The following is a 15,388-nucleotide window of genomic DNA, read 5'->3' as shown; positions in this document are numbered from 1 at the left end:
ACTCTGTAATAACAACGCTGAAATACTACCAAGGCGTCCTGAACCACATCAACAAAGGACAACTTAAAAGTCATGTGCTTTTATATTTTAGCTCAAATTAAACAACTCATTATTTGATTAACAGTTTATTTTATTAGTATTTTTGATAAAATGTCTGTTTGACCTCAAACACTCAAAAGAAGCACAACACCTTTAGGCAACAAGGTTTGTTTCCCGCCACTCGGTGGGGAATTCCCTGACGCAAATAATGCTTCCACTCAACACAGAAAAAATTCCACATTTCCTGAGTAAATGTTGAACTTTAAAAAAAAAAGTGTGTGAGAGTTGAAAAAACTTTACCTCTTGGTCTTTAGTTTGTATGATCTGCTGCGCTGCTTTGGTTTCAGTCCTGGATTATTGTGAAGTTGAATGGTTATTTGAGGAAAGTTGTCAATTTTTTAGAACACATGTTTTATTGATATTGATATTTTATTTTTTTAAGTGAAAGAAAAATATGGCTTTTAAAAATTTTCTATAAACCTACTTAACTGCAAAAATCACAACAGTGTATGTACAGGTAGAAAAGAAGACATACAAGGAAAGAGCTCTGGGGTACTCCAAATGTTGGATGTATTGATTTATATGAATAACCTACAGAAGAAGAGTAGGACCACTGAAAAAAAAAAAAAAAATTCCTTTGTTTTTGGCTACTTTTTTCTCAGAAAAAAATAGTTCTTAAAAAGACACACACACACACACACACACACACACACACACACACACACACACACACACACACACACATATATATATATATATTGTTTTTTTTAAGAAACCTTCATTGGAAAAAAATCAATTTTACATCTTTTTTACCCAGCTGATTTTTTATTTATTTATTCATTGCACAAATTTAAAGCAGTCAGTGATAAAATCAAATTTAAAGGCATCCATTTATCCATAGTGGATATAAAACTTCAGAAACAACTGAAATATTATGAAAACTGTAAACTTTGATTTCATGAAAAATACAACCTCGATGAAAACATGTACAGTACTTTAGAAACTATTTTGTATTTTCTAACTCAGTGCCTCGTGCATTTTGCAACCTGTAATATACCACTTTAATCACTCAAGTAACCAATAAAATTACTGATGTGTCACCTTTATGTTGCACATATGTTCAGGAAAATGATTCTCAGTTACTCAATTTGGACGGACTTATCAGCGGAAAACTTCCGCCGTGGCTGCTCCTGTAAAATCAAACCACACACATGCAACTTCAGCACACACAGAATATTTTAAAAGTGACAAAAACTCAGTATAGAGCAAGAAAAAAAAACATCTTTAACGCTAAAAGGAGTGTTTTTAAGACTAGCGTTGAAGTCTTTACAGAGGGAGTGTTTGAGTGTGTGTGTGCATCAGCGGAGTTAGAAAGTGCTGTTCTGCCGAGCCAGAAAGTAATCCATTTTCTTTTTCCTCTTAGGTTTAAGGAGGACGTAGAAGAAGATCATGACAACAGTCAGGAAGCAGGTCGCAGCCAGGGTGCCAAACACCAGCCAAGTGAATGTGGAGTCTGTCAAGAGGAGGACAGGTAAGTTAGATTCATATTTTTATGAGACAAATCATATGAAATGTTTCTCATGTTTCACAAACATTGCAGGTTGCGATCACTCTCTTATTACACTATAGATTTTAAATAAAATCATCAACATTTAAAGGTTTAAAATACACAAAATTTATTTTTTTAATAATTTTAGTAAAATCAAGTTATTTCATCTGAACAGACGCAGATAATGGCTGTAAAGACGAAATCCAGTAAATATGATCATCTGTTAGAAGTATTAAATTGAGTGAACAGAAACACAACTCACCCTCCACTTGGAGCTGCACAAACACTTCCTGCTTCCCTCCTTTGTTCTCAGTGACGCACTTCAGCTCCGTCTTTACGTCCTCGTCTGTTACCGCTACAATAATCAGCCTCATCTCAACCTGGCAGCCTCCAGATGCCGCGGTTACCCTGAAACATTGAGAGTGACTCGTCTGTGAGCATGGTCAAAGGGTAAAGGCCAAAGTTAAAATCTGCTTTCTCTATCACCAGCCTCAAGTAATGATTCAACTCAAGCTCAGGTGAAGAATTATCCTCCAAAAATTCAGAATCAAGTTACCTCCTTCCTCCTTGTAGGGCCCGCCTATCCAGGTATGATGACTCCACTGATTGGCCGTTGACCATCCAGGTGACCAGAGTGGAATCGGACATTTCACAGGCGGTGAGCACTTTGCAGAAGAGCTCCAGTCCTGAACAGAAGCCAAGTCAGAGGTGATTCAACACAATTAGGGTCAAATGTCTGATTCTTAAGAAGGGAAACATTAAAATAGGGCTTCCTCTTTTATCACTCACCATGTGGGCCCTGAAAAACGGTCCCGTTTGATGGTGATACAATCACTGGAGGTTGAATCACAAAAGCTGTGACATAAAATAATAGTTTTAAATCTGTAGCAGCAGGAAAAAATTGATTATATAATTAAAATCTGTTAAATGAGCTTAAAAACTCACAATGAGGCGTGCTGCTGCTGGTGCTGCTGCTGGTTGTCTCTTGTTCAGATGTTGCAGACACATGAGGCGTGATGGTTGTAAAAACAGGATCTCCACCTTCATGCAAACACAATTTAAGAAACACATCCAGATGACAATTTTTTAAAATCACAGCAGAAATTACATAATTTACACCAGGCATAGATCGATTATTGGCCGGGCCGATTATCGAGGCAGATATTTGGCATTTTGAAGCATATCGGCATCCGCCTTTTTTAATCCGACGGCCGATAAGAAACCAATTCCAAACTGTGTTGGTTTTGGCTCTGATGCAGCTGCTGTCATGTCTCGGGTAACAGCCAATCAGCAGTGGAAGCTGTGCATGCACTCTCTCTCTCTCTCTCTCTCACACACACAATATGTTTTTCTTCCTCTTAAAAAATGAAAAAAAAAGTGTTTTTAACTGCAGACATTGAGGAGCTGCTTGTTTTTGTTTCTCTGCACAGAGTTTCTCCCTGTCTACACTATGGAAGCCCTAGATGGTCAAAACATTTAAAAATCAGTCATTTTAAAACCAAACAGAAAATTAATTCAACTGCTTTGTATACTGGTAAAAGGCAGCACAAACTCAACTCTGTCCAGTTTTATTGCAGTTACATTAAAATTTTGGAAAAAAAATACAGTAGAAAACTTTAGCTATTCATTTTAAAGTTTTCATTTAACTTTATAACACATACTGCTAAACCGGGGGGTTGTTTAATAAACAAATATTATTGAAGGCATTTCAATGCAGTTAAGTGTTGGAGTTTGTAGTATTCAAAATTTTCACTTTTACTGCAAACTAATATCGGCTTCAAATAACGGTTATCGGCCTCCTTGCCTACGGTATCCGCTCTAAAAAGTCCATATCGATCTAATTCCCACCATGTAAGCTGCTGTCCTGGTGTGTGACGACATGAGGTGTGTGGTCCCTGTGGCTGATTCCAGTCAGTGCATTGCCCCAGTCTGACCAGCAGAGGGCGGAAGATGCTAATCTTATTTTACAGCTGTGTGTGTGTGTCATGATGCAGTTAACCCCACTTCACTCACCCTCCACACGGAGCATGACGGCTCTGCTGACTTTGTACAGCTGGTTGTTGATGAGCACTCGGAGCTGGCAGGTGTACAGACCTTCATGGTGTCGCCTCACCTCTGGGATCATCAGGTCTCCTGTGTCCCGCAGGGAGGAGCTGGATCCATCTGGCTGAACCTGAGTGAGGCTGGAGTTCTGTCAGGAGGAAACACGTAAACACACAAAGGTTTTAGTGTCGTAGGCATTTTTTTGGAGATCAACTTAACTGAAATTTTGCATTTTTTCCTTCACGTTCATACAAAAAAATGATCTATTGAACAAAGATGCGTTTGGGCAAAAGATAAATATCCTATATTTTGAGTAAATTTGATATTAAATGATATGATTTTAAAAAGTCTTGTTGTTTTGAAAGAAGCAGGAAGAGTTGAAAACAATTTAAAGAAATGCTCAGTTTTGGGCTTATTCCTCCTTATTTTTATGAAATCACAAAAATTTAAAGAGAGAGTCAAAGGGTTAGAAACAGATTAGTTAGTGTTTCCCTCTTACCTTGTACCACTCTATCAGTTCCTGTGTTTGGTTAAATTCGCTCAGGTTAGGACAGCTGAATTTCAGATTCTGTCCCAGCGAGGCTGAGATCGGATAGGACAGGTTGGACATATCGACAGAGTCTGACTTGTAAACGTGCAGCTTGATGGTCCCCATCACACAGTAGGTAGAATTCCTGGAGGAATAAGTAAGACTTCAGGTCAGGGTGCAGACAAAGAAAGTGTCTTTAGTCCAGAAGACCGACTGTTCTGACGCCCACCTGTACGTGCAGGTATATTCCCCAGAGTCGGACGCCTGAGCCGGGAGGAACCACAGCTGTTTGTCATGCTGCTGGACTCTCCCCTCTCCATGAAAGAGCACACCTTCTGTTTCACTGTCCTTGGTGATTGAGTACGTAGCTGCTTTAGGGGCTATCTTGCGGACTTCCAGGACTCTCATGAATATTGGGAAGGAGAGAATCATGGCCTCTCCCTCCATGCTGAACATCTCCACCTCTGAAGACGCAAAGAAGCAGCCGTCTGCTGGGGTAAAAAAAAGCAAAGAGACGATTTAGGCCTTTGATTCTCTGAGTCTAAATGCATATAACACACAAAATATGGAAATATTCTGTGTACTCACCGTTAACAGGCAAAGGAGGCAGAAAACGAGGCCTTCCACTGACGTATTCGATGGTGAGCACGAGGAAGATCAGCACCAGGCGGACCATGATGGCAGTCTGTTGTTAAAAAAGTCCGAAATAAAAGATCCGGGGAGAAAAACTGAAGATCCAAACTCAGAAAAGTGAAACCAGGAATGTGCCAGTTGTTTTTAGTCATCAGTGTAGCGTGTACAGTTTGCTGCAGAAGATTTAATGTAATTTAAGAGCAAACTATGAGAATACTCCTGATGCTGGTCGAAGCTGTCAAAGAAACGTGACGACATCTCCCTTAAATTTAAAGCTTTTCTAACAATGATGACCTCACAGGTGTCGTCATGTAAACCCCAGCACTCCCTGTCATCCCGCCTCCGCTCTCAGCGGCCAAATTTAACCTCGAGGGATTACCAACATGAGGATGAGTCACTTATTCTGGCTAAGGGTCAATTCAATCAAGTGGCAGCGAAACCAATTTTCACGACAGTTGAATAAAAATCATACACATGAAATACTTTTTGTTTTAAATTTAAAAAATAAGCTTGATTTTAAATCTTCTGGAGAAACTCTTAAGGAATTTGATTTGTTCATATCTTCCTTCTGTATCTTTCCGAGCTGTCAGCCGATCCTCAGTTTGGTGCTTCGATGCAGCTTAAAACAAACATTTTCCCCTGGAGCAGATTCATTTTCACTTCTGCTTCTGAAAGCAAGAAACACTTTCTGCACTAACACACTCTCACACACGCTCATTCAGGCTGGGATCAGGATTAAATCCTCCAATCACTGCGTCAGCAAAGGACAACCCCATTCACAAATCTGTGGGCGGCTGTTGCTCTGAGTTCAGATGTTAACGTGAGTCACCGCATCAGGAGTGACGGATTGAGGGGATAGTTCAGCTCTTGGGAAGTGGGGGCGTAGGAGCTATTTGTCAACCACTACAGAAGTTACTCACTTGTTGTTAGATATAATTGATGTTGAGGGGTTTTTGGCAGGGCTTGTCAATCAGAATCCTGCTCGTAAACTATTGTGGGTGAGAGCGGTGTGCTCTTTGGATGAGAGCTCAGCATGGATATGAGGAGAAGATGTGAGATGACAGAGACATAGAGAGATGCTGCAAGTCAGAAAAGTTCAGGCAGCTCACGCTCCAACTGAGGATGCGTCACGGTAATTCAGAGAGGAAAAAGCAGCGCCATCGTGAGGAAAGATGGGTCAAAGCATGGAGCGCCTGAGACGAACGCGATCAAAAAAAGTACGTTTTGTGTATTTTTTTAGATCAAAAACAGAAAGGAAGTCACAAAATAAGGGAATCCACTTTTCTTTGGTAGTTTTGGTCTTTACATAGTCGTAGAAAACAAGATTATTTGGGTCTTGAAAGATCGTTCAAGATGCTCTGAAAACGGCTGGCAGCTGATGAGTTAAGAAATAGAAAACGTTAAATCAATACTGCTACGGGATCAGATTGTAGTGTTATCTGACGACAGGATTACCCAGGTATTGTTTTCCGTGTTGGGAATTAAAACATCACAACTATTTCAAACTGCGATGCAAAAAATATAAACATCAACAATAGATCAGAAACTGAAATAAACTGACCTTCTGATGCAAAATAAAGCCCTGAAACACTTTTTCAGAAGTCTGTTAACAGCCTAACAGTATTTTGTGGATAGCAATGAGGCCATGTGAGCATCATGTTGACAAAAACCTCATAAAACCCCATTTATTAAAAAAACTGAACTACCCCTTTAAATCCAAACTTCAGGAAAGAGAAGTATGAAATAACTTCAGCAGATTTATTTGACTGAAGCTTCTTTTTATGGCTGAATCACTGATAATCAGTCATGTTTCATATTCAACGTATGAGGGAGTAAAACCGAGGTCAGATTCACTTAAAAAGCTTTAAAACAAACAATAACTTTGTCAAAACTTCATTTTAACACTCAGGTAATCATTCTGATATTATAATATTAGACGTGTGTACTCACGGTGTGGATTCGAGCCTTGTGTCTGTGGCAGCAGTGTGAGGGCGATCACAGACAGATGTGGACACAGCGTGGACTCCAGAGGCGTGTGGTCAGTTCCCTGCCACTCAGGGGGAACCTGAGCTCTCTTTTCAAGGTTCCCACCCCTCAGAGAGGGAAATTTCTCAGGTTTCCCAATGTAACGCAGTGTACTGCACAGCTCACGCCTGCTCACTGCTTCACACACACTCACACAGAATATACACACACTTACTCATATAGACATTTGTCTTTACGCTGTGGAGTAACAGCTGCTATTTGTGCCTCAAAGTCAGACCTGTTGGTTTACAAGTGTTTACAGCTGTTGCTCGGCTGTCATCATCCGTCCTTTGCGCCATCTTGGGACATCTCTGTGATGTTGTTTAGGTACAAACATTAACTATGACTGCGTGAGAAAATAAGACACTGAGCATTAGTTAACAGAGCTGTTGCAATTTATTCAAAATCCTAATATCAGCCACCGCAAAGCTTTGGCAGTTAATTAAAACTAGGAAAAGTCTATTGAATCTGTTTTTGATTCCTCAAATTTCATTTTTTAATTTTATTCTATTTTGTTTATTTATTATATTTTGTTTTATGTTTTTTTATTTCATTTCATTTTATTATTAAATTTTACATCATCAATTTTTTATTTTATTTATTTCATTTTATTTTGTTTTTATTTATTTATTTATGATTGATTTATTTTAAGAAAAGAAAAAAATATGTAGACTAATACTCTACATTGTGAAAAAAATTTGTAAACTTTGACAGTATATTAAAAATAAGAAAAGTCTGATTTATTTGTTTTTGATTTTTCAAATTTGTGTAGTTTTTATTTCTTTACTCCTCGAAGACAGGAAATTCAAGAATTCTTAAAATAAATAGAAGGCATGATAGGAATTTATCTTTGGCTTTATTTAATTTAATTTTATTGTATTGTATTTTATTAATGTATTAATTTTATTTTGTTTTATTTTAGCATTTATTTTATTTTAAAGTATTTTATTTTATTATTCTATTTTATTTTATTGGAATTCTTTTTAATTTTTTTTTTTTTTATTTTATCTGGTTTTTATTTATTTATTTATTTTCAATTTATTTATTCATTTTGAGAAAAGAACAAAATATGTAGTAATCTACATTGTGAAAAAAATGTTATACAAATCGGAAATATCCCTATTATTATGATGATCTACCGCTGACCTTGCTTTAAAGTTGAAGTAAAATGTTCCTCCTCTGTTTTTAATTTTTTTTCCAACATGATTGAAAGTTTTCCCACAGTAAAAAACATGACTTTGTGATCTTTTGTCAAACTCCTGATGGTTCCTGTCCTGTGTGAGCTTGTTGTTGCTCTCCTTCCCCTGGAGGAGCAGCATGAATGACAGCACAGGCGCTCTGTATGGAAATATCAGCCGCTCCCTGTTGTTTGATTACTCTGTTCAGAGCAGTACGTGTGCACGTGCACATTCACGATGACAGGTGAAATTTAGTATTGCATTAGGAAGAAGGAGTAGGAGGAGGGCGTGGGGGAGAGAAGGGGAAAATTAAAGTTTCTCTACGTTTTTCTGGTAATCAAAGGATTAGTCCTGCCAATTTTTCCCTAGTATCGTAAAATAAAAAGGTTTGGGCTGAGGCTGAAATCAGGTTTGTTTGTTTCAAAGAGTATTTGATTTTAGGTTTCCTCTCTTTCTGTGTCAGATCTGAAGGTGAAGGCTGGGGAGTTTCATTATCCTGGTGCACAAACTGGCTTGTGTCATAAAACTCAACTCAATAATACAAATGTAGACGACAATGTAGATTTATGTCTTTGCTCTTGGCTTCTTGCATTGATTCACTCGTATATAGCTCCAAAAACGGAAATCTTATCAAGTGTTTTTGTTTTAATTTTAGAAAAAAATGTCTTATTATGCTTAACATGAGCCACATTCAACTGACAAGTCCAGAAACATGTCTTATATCAAGATATTATGTGGTCTTTAAATGTCTGTTTGGTAAGAGATTCTTGAAATTAATAAACTTTTTCTTACTCCACTGGCAGATTTTTTTTACTTGTTAAAAGCGATTCAGACCTCATTTTGTCTTTAAATAACTTAAAATAAGACATTTTTCTGGACTGGTCAGGTGAATGTACTCAGATTAAGTCTTAAAAGACACCTTTTACTGAAAATAAGACAAAAACGCTCGATTGGATTTCAGTTTTTTTGCAGTGTAGGGGGATAAAATGCAGGAATGGGACCTTAAGTCTTAAGCTTTTAAGGGAGTTTGAAATGTTTACACAGCAAGGAAAAACTTGTTACCCAGCTGATTGTCCCTTTGCTGTCAGTGCGAGTCATGCTCTGTCATCTCTCTGCACAAAAACCAGGACATTCACTTTCCCATTCTTCTGCATTACTCAGTTGGGTGACATATCGATCAGGACGTGGCATTTTCCAATACTGGCATTTTCCAATATTGGCATACCTGAGCGGCTGGCTCATTCGGTTGGTGAGAAGGTCAAACGTAGAGACACTTGGAGCCGCCATCTTTGTCTGTTAGATAGTTAAAAATGATGGTGATAGCATTTGCTGAATTCAAAAGAGACTCAAGTTTTTGTCTCTTTTCTGCAAAAGAAAATCTCCATCAGCAGCTAAAATCAATGTGTTAATTATTGTCCAGGAAAGAGAGATGAATATGCAGAATGAAACACGGCCTGTGACTTCAGCAGTGCAGGTTAAAGGTGACCCACAGAGCACACGTTGTTCATTAGACATTGAGAAAGCGGAAGGTGTTGCATCTTTTGGGAATTCTCCAGACTGCCTCAGTATCTGTGATATCCTGAAACTCACCAGCACTGGAGGAATGAAGAAAAACTGCAAGAGATGATCTTTATAATTTATCAGTTGATTATTTTGCTTCTAGGCTTTGCTCTGAAGCTTGGCTGGACTCCATCAGGGTTGTAATTTAAGCACAAAGAGAGCAGGAAGTGTTTCTCTGAAGGTTGCAGGTGCATTACATAAGATTAATTTTTATTTCAATGAAAGTAAATGTTAATTTTAGCAAAGCTTTTATTTATTGCTTTTTTATGTAATGAGCATTAAATATAATTTGTGTGGTAACATTTTTACGAAGTCAGGTATGCAGCCCCACCAACAGGGGGCTCTCTCCTTGGCCTGTGCAATGGATCAGCAGCTCGTAATCAGGGACAAGTTCTGATTTTATCATATGTAGATAATTCTGTAATGATCAAAAATCAAATAGTGAAGCTATCTCATCTTAAAAAGAAAAATTCTAGGATCAAAGAGTTCAGGGAGAAACTTCTATACCTCTAAAATCGTAAACAAAAAACCAGAATATGTAACATAGATCATATCTATCTGTAAATTGGGGGTGGGAGAAAAAAATTGATTCACATACACTGCAAAAAACTGGAATCTTATCAAGTGTTGTCGTCTTATTTTGAATAAAAATTGTCCAATTATATTTGATATGAGCCACATTCAACTGGTCAGTCCAGAAAAATGTCTTTTTCGAGTTATTTAAAGACAAAAATGAGGTCTGAATCGCTGTGACAAGTAAAAAATCTGTCAATGGAACAAAACAATTTCTCATAAAATGTGTTTAAAACTAGAATAATGTCTGAATACAAGTAACTTTTCTCTTGTTCAGTTGGCAGATTGTTTTACCCGTTACAAGAAACTCAGACCTCATTTTTGTCTTTAAATAACATTAAATGAGACATTTTTCTGGACTGGTCAGGTGAATGTGGCTCATAGTGAGTCTAAAAAGACTTTTCTACTGAAAATAAGTAAAAAACACTTGATAAGATTTCAGTTTTTAGCCGTGTAAGAATCGGGATTCTTTGCTCCAAAGTTGATATTTATTTCTTAAATTTAAATTCTTCATTTTAGTCTTTATTAATAAGCTGGGTAGGAAAAAAGTTACAGCTCTTTTCCAGTAGAGAGAAAAATGTTTTTCTTTGACCATAAAATGACATGATGTCAAATCCTCAGAGTAAATTTTAAAAGAAGACTCACACGTGATGTGCACTTTTGGAGGAAATATAGCTCCTGATGTAGTCTGTAGGCCAGGGGTGGGAAAAAAATTGTTTAAAAAAATTGTTTAACAGTTTTATTTATTTATTTTTCCAAGTTTAAGTCCTTTGTTAGGGAGGTTGGGTTTCATGTGAGCTGTGCAGCGGACGTGGATGAGCAACTGGGCTGCTGAGTTTTGCACATATTGTAGTTTTTGTAGAGTGAAGGTCATACAGGATGCTGATGCAATAATCCTGTCTGGAGGTTATGAAGGTGTGGATGAGTGTTTCTGTTCACACTTGGAGCTCATTTAGACTTTGGTCTGACAGATGTAGACTCTGTGACATCACCTATTGGGTTTTGTATCAAACTTTTTAACCCTATTGAAGAAGGAAATGTTTGTGTGGTTAAAGAAATGAGCTTTTTAAGCCAGAAACACTTTTTGTTCTGGGCTGTGTTTTTAGTTTCTGGTGCTTCTGCAGCAAACGGAAACAAAAGCAATCAAAGTTTTTAGCAAAAACAGACGGATGTGTTCACCAGACTGTACCAAGAGTTTGTAAAGTGCAGCGTACAGATGACACATGCCTCTATGCGTGTGGCAGCTTACATAAGACATCCTTAGAATATTTCATGTGTCATTACTTCTCTTTTCTGCAGCTTAGACGCCCACTCACCCAAGATGTGAAGCCACTCTCAATCCAAACAGCTGTTAATAGGTCTATATTTTACACATAATGCCCTTTAAAGGTTAACTTACAGCAAAGTGTGGGCGTCTGTGGAAACATACTACCTTAAAATGTCATTTCCATAGAAATTTAAAGCTGTGGTTATCAAAAACAGCTTTTGAAATGCAGCAACCTGACGTGTTAGACGTCTGCGTTACCCAACGTGTGTCCCAACGCGCCTCTTTTCAACATGTTTGCAGGTGTGTTTCGGGAAGTCCGTCAGAGATAGGACACATTCTTCTTTAAAATTCATTTTAAAGTTTATTCAAAGAAAAGAAACTTTCAGGAAATACAGGACTTCCTGTCATACACAGAGAGGACATGAGTTAGAGTAGCATGGCAGAAACAGCAGAGGAAAAACACGTTGCCTCACGTCCAAGCCTGCAGGGAACGTTACTGCAATGTTTCCACGTCAAAGCAGCGAGATGTGAATACCTGAAATGAACAGCTCGTGTGTTCTTTAGTATTTTGTAAGTGGGTTATTCATGGGGAAGGAGGAGATGAGAGAAAAATGAAAATATCCAATAAAAACCGGGCTCAAAAAAGCAAATAAAGAATTAAAGACACATATGCGTTGAACATAAATACTGTGATGCACATTAGTGTAACAAAACATCGTCTCTGTAAACATTTTCTCCACCTAAGGTGAGCGTAATAATATTAAACCACCGCAGTCGCGTATTTACGTGTACGTAGACTTACAGAAACAACAGAAACTATCCGTAAGATTCTCGACTAGCTCTAAAACTTAAAAATACACAATGCTTCAAGTGATTTTTTTAAAGGATTTCCAAGTAGTGGTTTCATAACAATAGGTTTACACTTTATATGCTGCCGTCTTGGCACTTTTTCCAATAAGAGCCGGCAAGCGACTGCTTTTTCTCACCAGATACACTCACATCTCCTTCTGTTTAGCCTGTTAGAATATCTATTATATCCACATTTTTTTAATCAAGTCCAAACAGCCGCTCATCAAGGCCTTGATGCCATAAGAGACACACACTGGGACTACTGCACACACAGACCGCAGACAACACGGCATTGGGGTCCAAACGGCTCGTTAAAGTTTGTGACAGAAACGGTTTCCCATCGACCGGCGCGTGTCCACACACTGCTCACGTGTGCAGGGAAAACACATCCAAGGTAAACATGTTTGTGACCTGATAGAGACGTGTTTGCACAGCGCAGAGCGGGATCCAGCTCAGCAGACGTCCTGGAGGAGATGGATGCAGAAAACAAGCTGGAGCAGAAAGGAGAAAACAGCTCAAGCAGGTTTTACGCTCAGTTTCCTTTTCGTGGCCAAGTGAGGGAAAGTTCTGCTCCGTGTTGGTGAACACTTCATCACAGTAACACCAAAGTTCAGAGTCAGCGCTGATGTGTGTTGGTTTACATCCTTTGATGGGAAAGAGTGTCTGAGCAGATCTCTGAGGACGCCAACGCTCTGATTCACTCTGTCACTTCCACTTTCACAGCTGTAAACCATCGCCCTCCCTCAGTCTGAAAATATCTACACCTGACGAAGCGGCTCCACTCCTGCTGCTTTTGGTTCATCGTAACTAGAAATTGAACATCTAGGATTGATCACTTGTGACAAGATACAAAGCAAAAAACATCATCTCATGCCTTGGACCACCACACAGTAAAACGTCTTTCTACATTCTTGACACTGAGTGCGTTGCATTCACACGAATGGTACAAATGATGAAATGAAAGATAGAAAAGCAGAACCCTCCTCTGCTGAAACTAACCTGCTGACCCACGTTGAGCTCTCTCTGCCGACCTCCACACACACACACACACGCACACACACATACTGAACTCCTCTATATTTCATCACTCTTTATATTTAATGTTCACAGCAGTTCAAGTTTCTTGAGTTGAGGTCGTCATGTTCGATGCATGAAGAGGAAATCATGACCACTGACAATATCTGGAAGATTAAATGAAATTTTATTGTACATAGACACCTTTATTTTAATTTACCGACCGCTCCCACGTCACCTCGCGCTCCTGTGGGTTCAGAGTCAAAGCAAGCAAACGGGACTGTGGGTGGATGTGCGTAAATCTTAAAAAAGAAGGTAAAAGACATGTTTTACTCCACATAGTTACACTTATCTTTAAGGAATATTAATAATAGCAATAATTCAAAAAATACTATTCTGAAAGCCTTCAGCTTCAACGTCTCTATCTCGCTATCGTCCCCCTTTTTTAAAGCACCTGTCTGAACAACACAATACTTCCACGACACACACGCCCGCCTCTCGAGTCCCATCATCAGACTTGCACTACGACCTTAAATATCAACCCTCTGTCGTCTGCCTGTGACTGACGGCGCTCACCGTCACTGACAGTCTCCACCTCCGACCAGCACGTCAGCAGTAATTGGACCAAACGAGAACATTTACACACACGACTGTAGCATCAATACAACACACTCCCATCACACCCGCCCCATGTGACGCGCATAAGGAAGGGCAGCCGGCGGGAACATGGGGAACTTTCTTACAAGAGGCAGACCTGCAGAAGGTAGTAGCAGTAGTTAAAGTAGTGATATCGTGGTAGCATAGACCTCAAGATTACGGACCAGCCCAGGAGCACAGGAGACGCAAAAACAAAGAGTTGTCTGCCTCTTTTCTTTACGTTTATCGTTGGTTTCGTTTTGTACCCACTTCAGGCTTCTACGTAGGCGACTACGACTGGTTGTTGCTGCGTTGCAGGCGGCGTCAGAGCTCAGTCACAGCTCAAGAGAAAAGGTGAAGTCTTAGTTGGTGGCTGCTTTAAAGGGCTGGCCAGGTGTTACCATTTGGTCGTCCAAGTGCTGATGAGACATCGACGGTGGGTTTCTGAGATCCAGTGTTAGCGAGGGTGGAGGACAATGAGGAGGATGAGGAGAAGGAGGAGGAAGAGGGCAGGCTGTAGACCTCTACCAGCTGAGCAGGTTGCTTCGGCCCAGAGTCATAAAGTAGACCTGGCTGGAGCCTCCGGACCGCACGGAGGCGAAGAACACCTGGAGAGGAGATGGAGAGAAATCATGAAGGAAGCGCCAGCAACCGGTTGTCAAGCTCTATAACAAAATATCATCGCCCTGTATGCACGTTCAGTCATTAAACAAACGGGACCATTAGTCCTAACATCCTGTTATGGAACGGCCCATTTGGCTGCAGCGTTAGCCGCATGTACGACTGCAAATAATTGGCCCCTAACCCCATCAAACACTGACTGCGCCTCTCTTGGCACTGCAGGAAACTTGCAAAGTGCGCCGGTCACGCCCTGTCCGCGCAGCGAAGGCCAGTGCAGGGCAGGTGCCCCTGAGCTTTCGCCTTGGTCTACGAAGTTAGAGCCCGTTATGTTATGTTGTTATACAGTATGAAGGTTGTACTTTCTGCGAAGACTATAATCTTTTAATGTTGATAAGACTTTGATGGTTTTCTTTTATAAATCCTTTATAGAGTCAGTTTTAACTTTTTGTCTAATTTCTTTCTATGGAAACCTCTCTCTTAAAAACAAAAATTGTCTGGTCAAGATTGTGCGGGTAGCCAGTAAAATCATAGGCCTGCAGCAGCTCTCTCTCTCAGAGATCTTTGACAGACGAGTTTTACAGAAGGCACAGGCTGTCCTGTTTAGCTCTGACCACCCACTGTTGGAAGAGTTTATCTCTCTCCCTTCGGGAAGGAGATATAAGGTACCTATGGCACGTACTAATAGGTACAAATTTTCCTTTGTGCCACGAGCAATCACTGCAGTCAACTTGCACAACTCTTAATGGCAATGCTCAGATGACCTGACATATTTTATCCTTGTTTGACGATTGACAACTGGTTTTACCCATGACCTCACTTCTTCATCTATTGATTTATTCTTAAACCCTTTAAATCATTTTCCATCTCCGGGG

At 39.5% G+C, this 15,388-nt stretch overlaps 2 protein-coding genes across 5 annotated transcripts in view; both read right to left on the bottom strand.

Moving 5' to 3' along the window:
• Positions 1-984: 984 nt before the first annotated feature.
• Positions 985-4,836, bottom strand: LOC141808619 (interleukin-1 receptor type 2-like). The gene is made up of 9 exons (XM_074695287.1): positions 4,749-4,836; positions 4,390-4,651; positions 4,131-4,305; positions 3,602-3,779; positions 2,534-2,629; positions 2,378-2,443; positions 2,145-2,274; positions 1,851-1,996; positions 985-1,552 (listed from the first exon to the last, which is right to left on the bottom strand). The coding sequence occupies exons 1-9, from the start codon at positions 4,834-4,836 to the stop codon at positions 1,407-1,409; spliced, it is 1,287 nt and encodes a 428-aa protein (XP_074551388.1). The 3' UTR covers positions 985-1,406.
• Positions 4,837-11,744: 6,908 nt separating this feature from the next.
• The window catches only part of LOC141807964 (mitogen-activated protein kinase kinase kinase kinase 4-like), a 102,510-nt gene continuing 98,866 nt past the window's right edge, over positions 11,745-15,388 (bottom strand). For all 4 annotated transcript variants that reach the window (XM_074694176.1, XM_074694177.1, XM_074694178.1 and 1 more), the window contains one exon: positions 11,745-14,503. In XM_074694176.1, coding sequence (XP_074550277.1) covers positions 14,420-14,503 — 84 coding nt within the window. In that variant the 3' untranslated portion in view covers positions 11,745-14,419. The remainder of the gene's footprint in view (positions 14,504-15,388) is intronic.

This window comes from Halichoeres trimaculatus, unplaced genomic scaffold (assembly GCF_033239565.1).
Source record: "Halichoeres trimaculatus isolate MK-OKI-2021-1 unplaced genomic scaffold, fHalTri1.1 fHalTri1_scaffold_19, whole genome shotgun sequence".
NCBI classification, from domain to species: Eukaryota; Metazoa; Chordata; class Actinopteri; order Labriformes; family Labridae; genus Halichoeres; species Halichoeres trimaculatus.
The sequence above is the reverse complement of the archived record's forward strand: the minus strand, read 5'-3'. Positions and strand labels throughout refer to the sequence as shown.

Excerpts from the sequence above, each read along its gene's own strand:
- LOC141808619 (XM_074695287.1), bottom strand. The coding sequence starts at position 4,836 with ATGGTCCGCCTGGTGCTGATCTTCCTCGTGCTCACCATCGAATACGTC. Across the intron at positions 3,780-4,130 it reads AACTGATAGAGTGGTACAAG|AACTCCAGCCTCACTCAGGT; the intron begins GTAAGAGGGAAA and ends TCCTCCTGACAG. Across the intron at positions 2,275-2,377 it reads CGTTTTTCAGGGCCCACATG|GACTGGAGCTCTTCTGCAAA; the intron begins GTGAGTGATAAA and ends GCTTCTGTTCAG.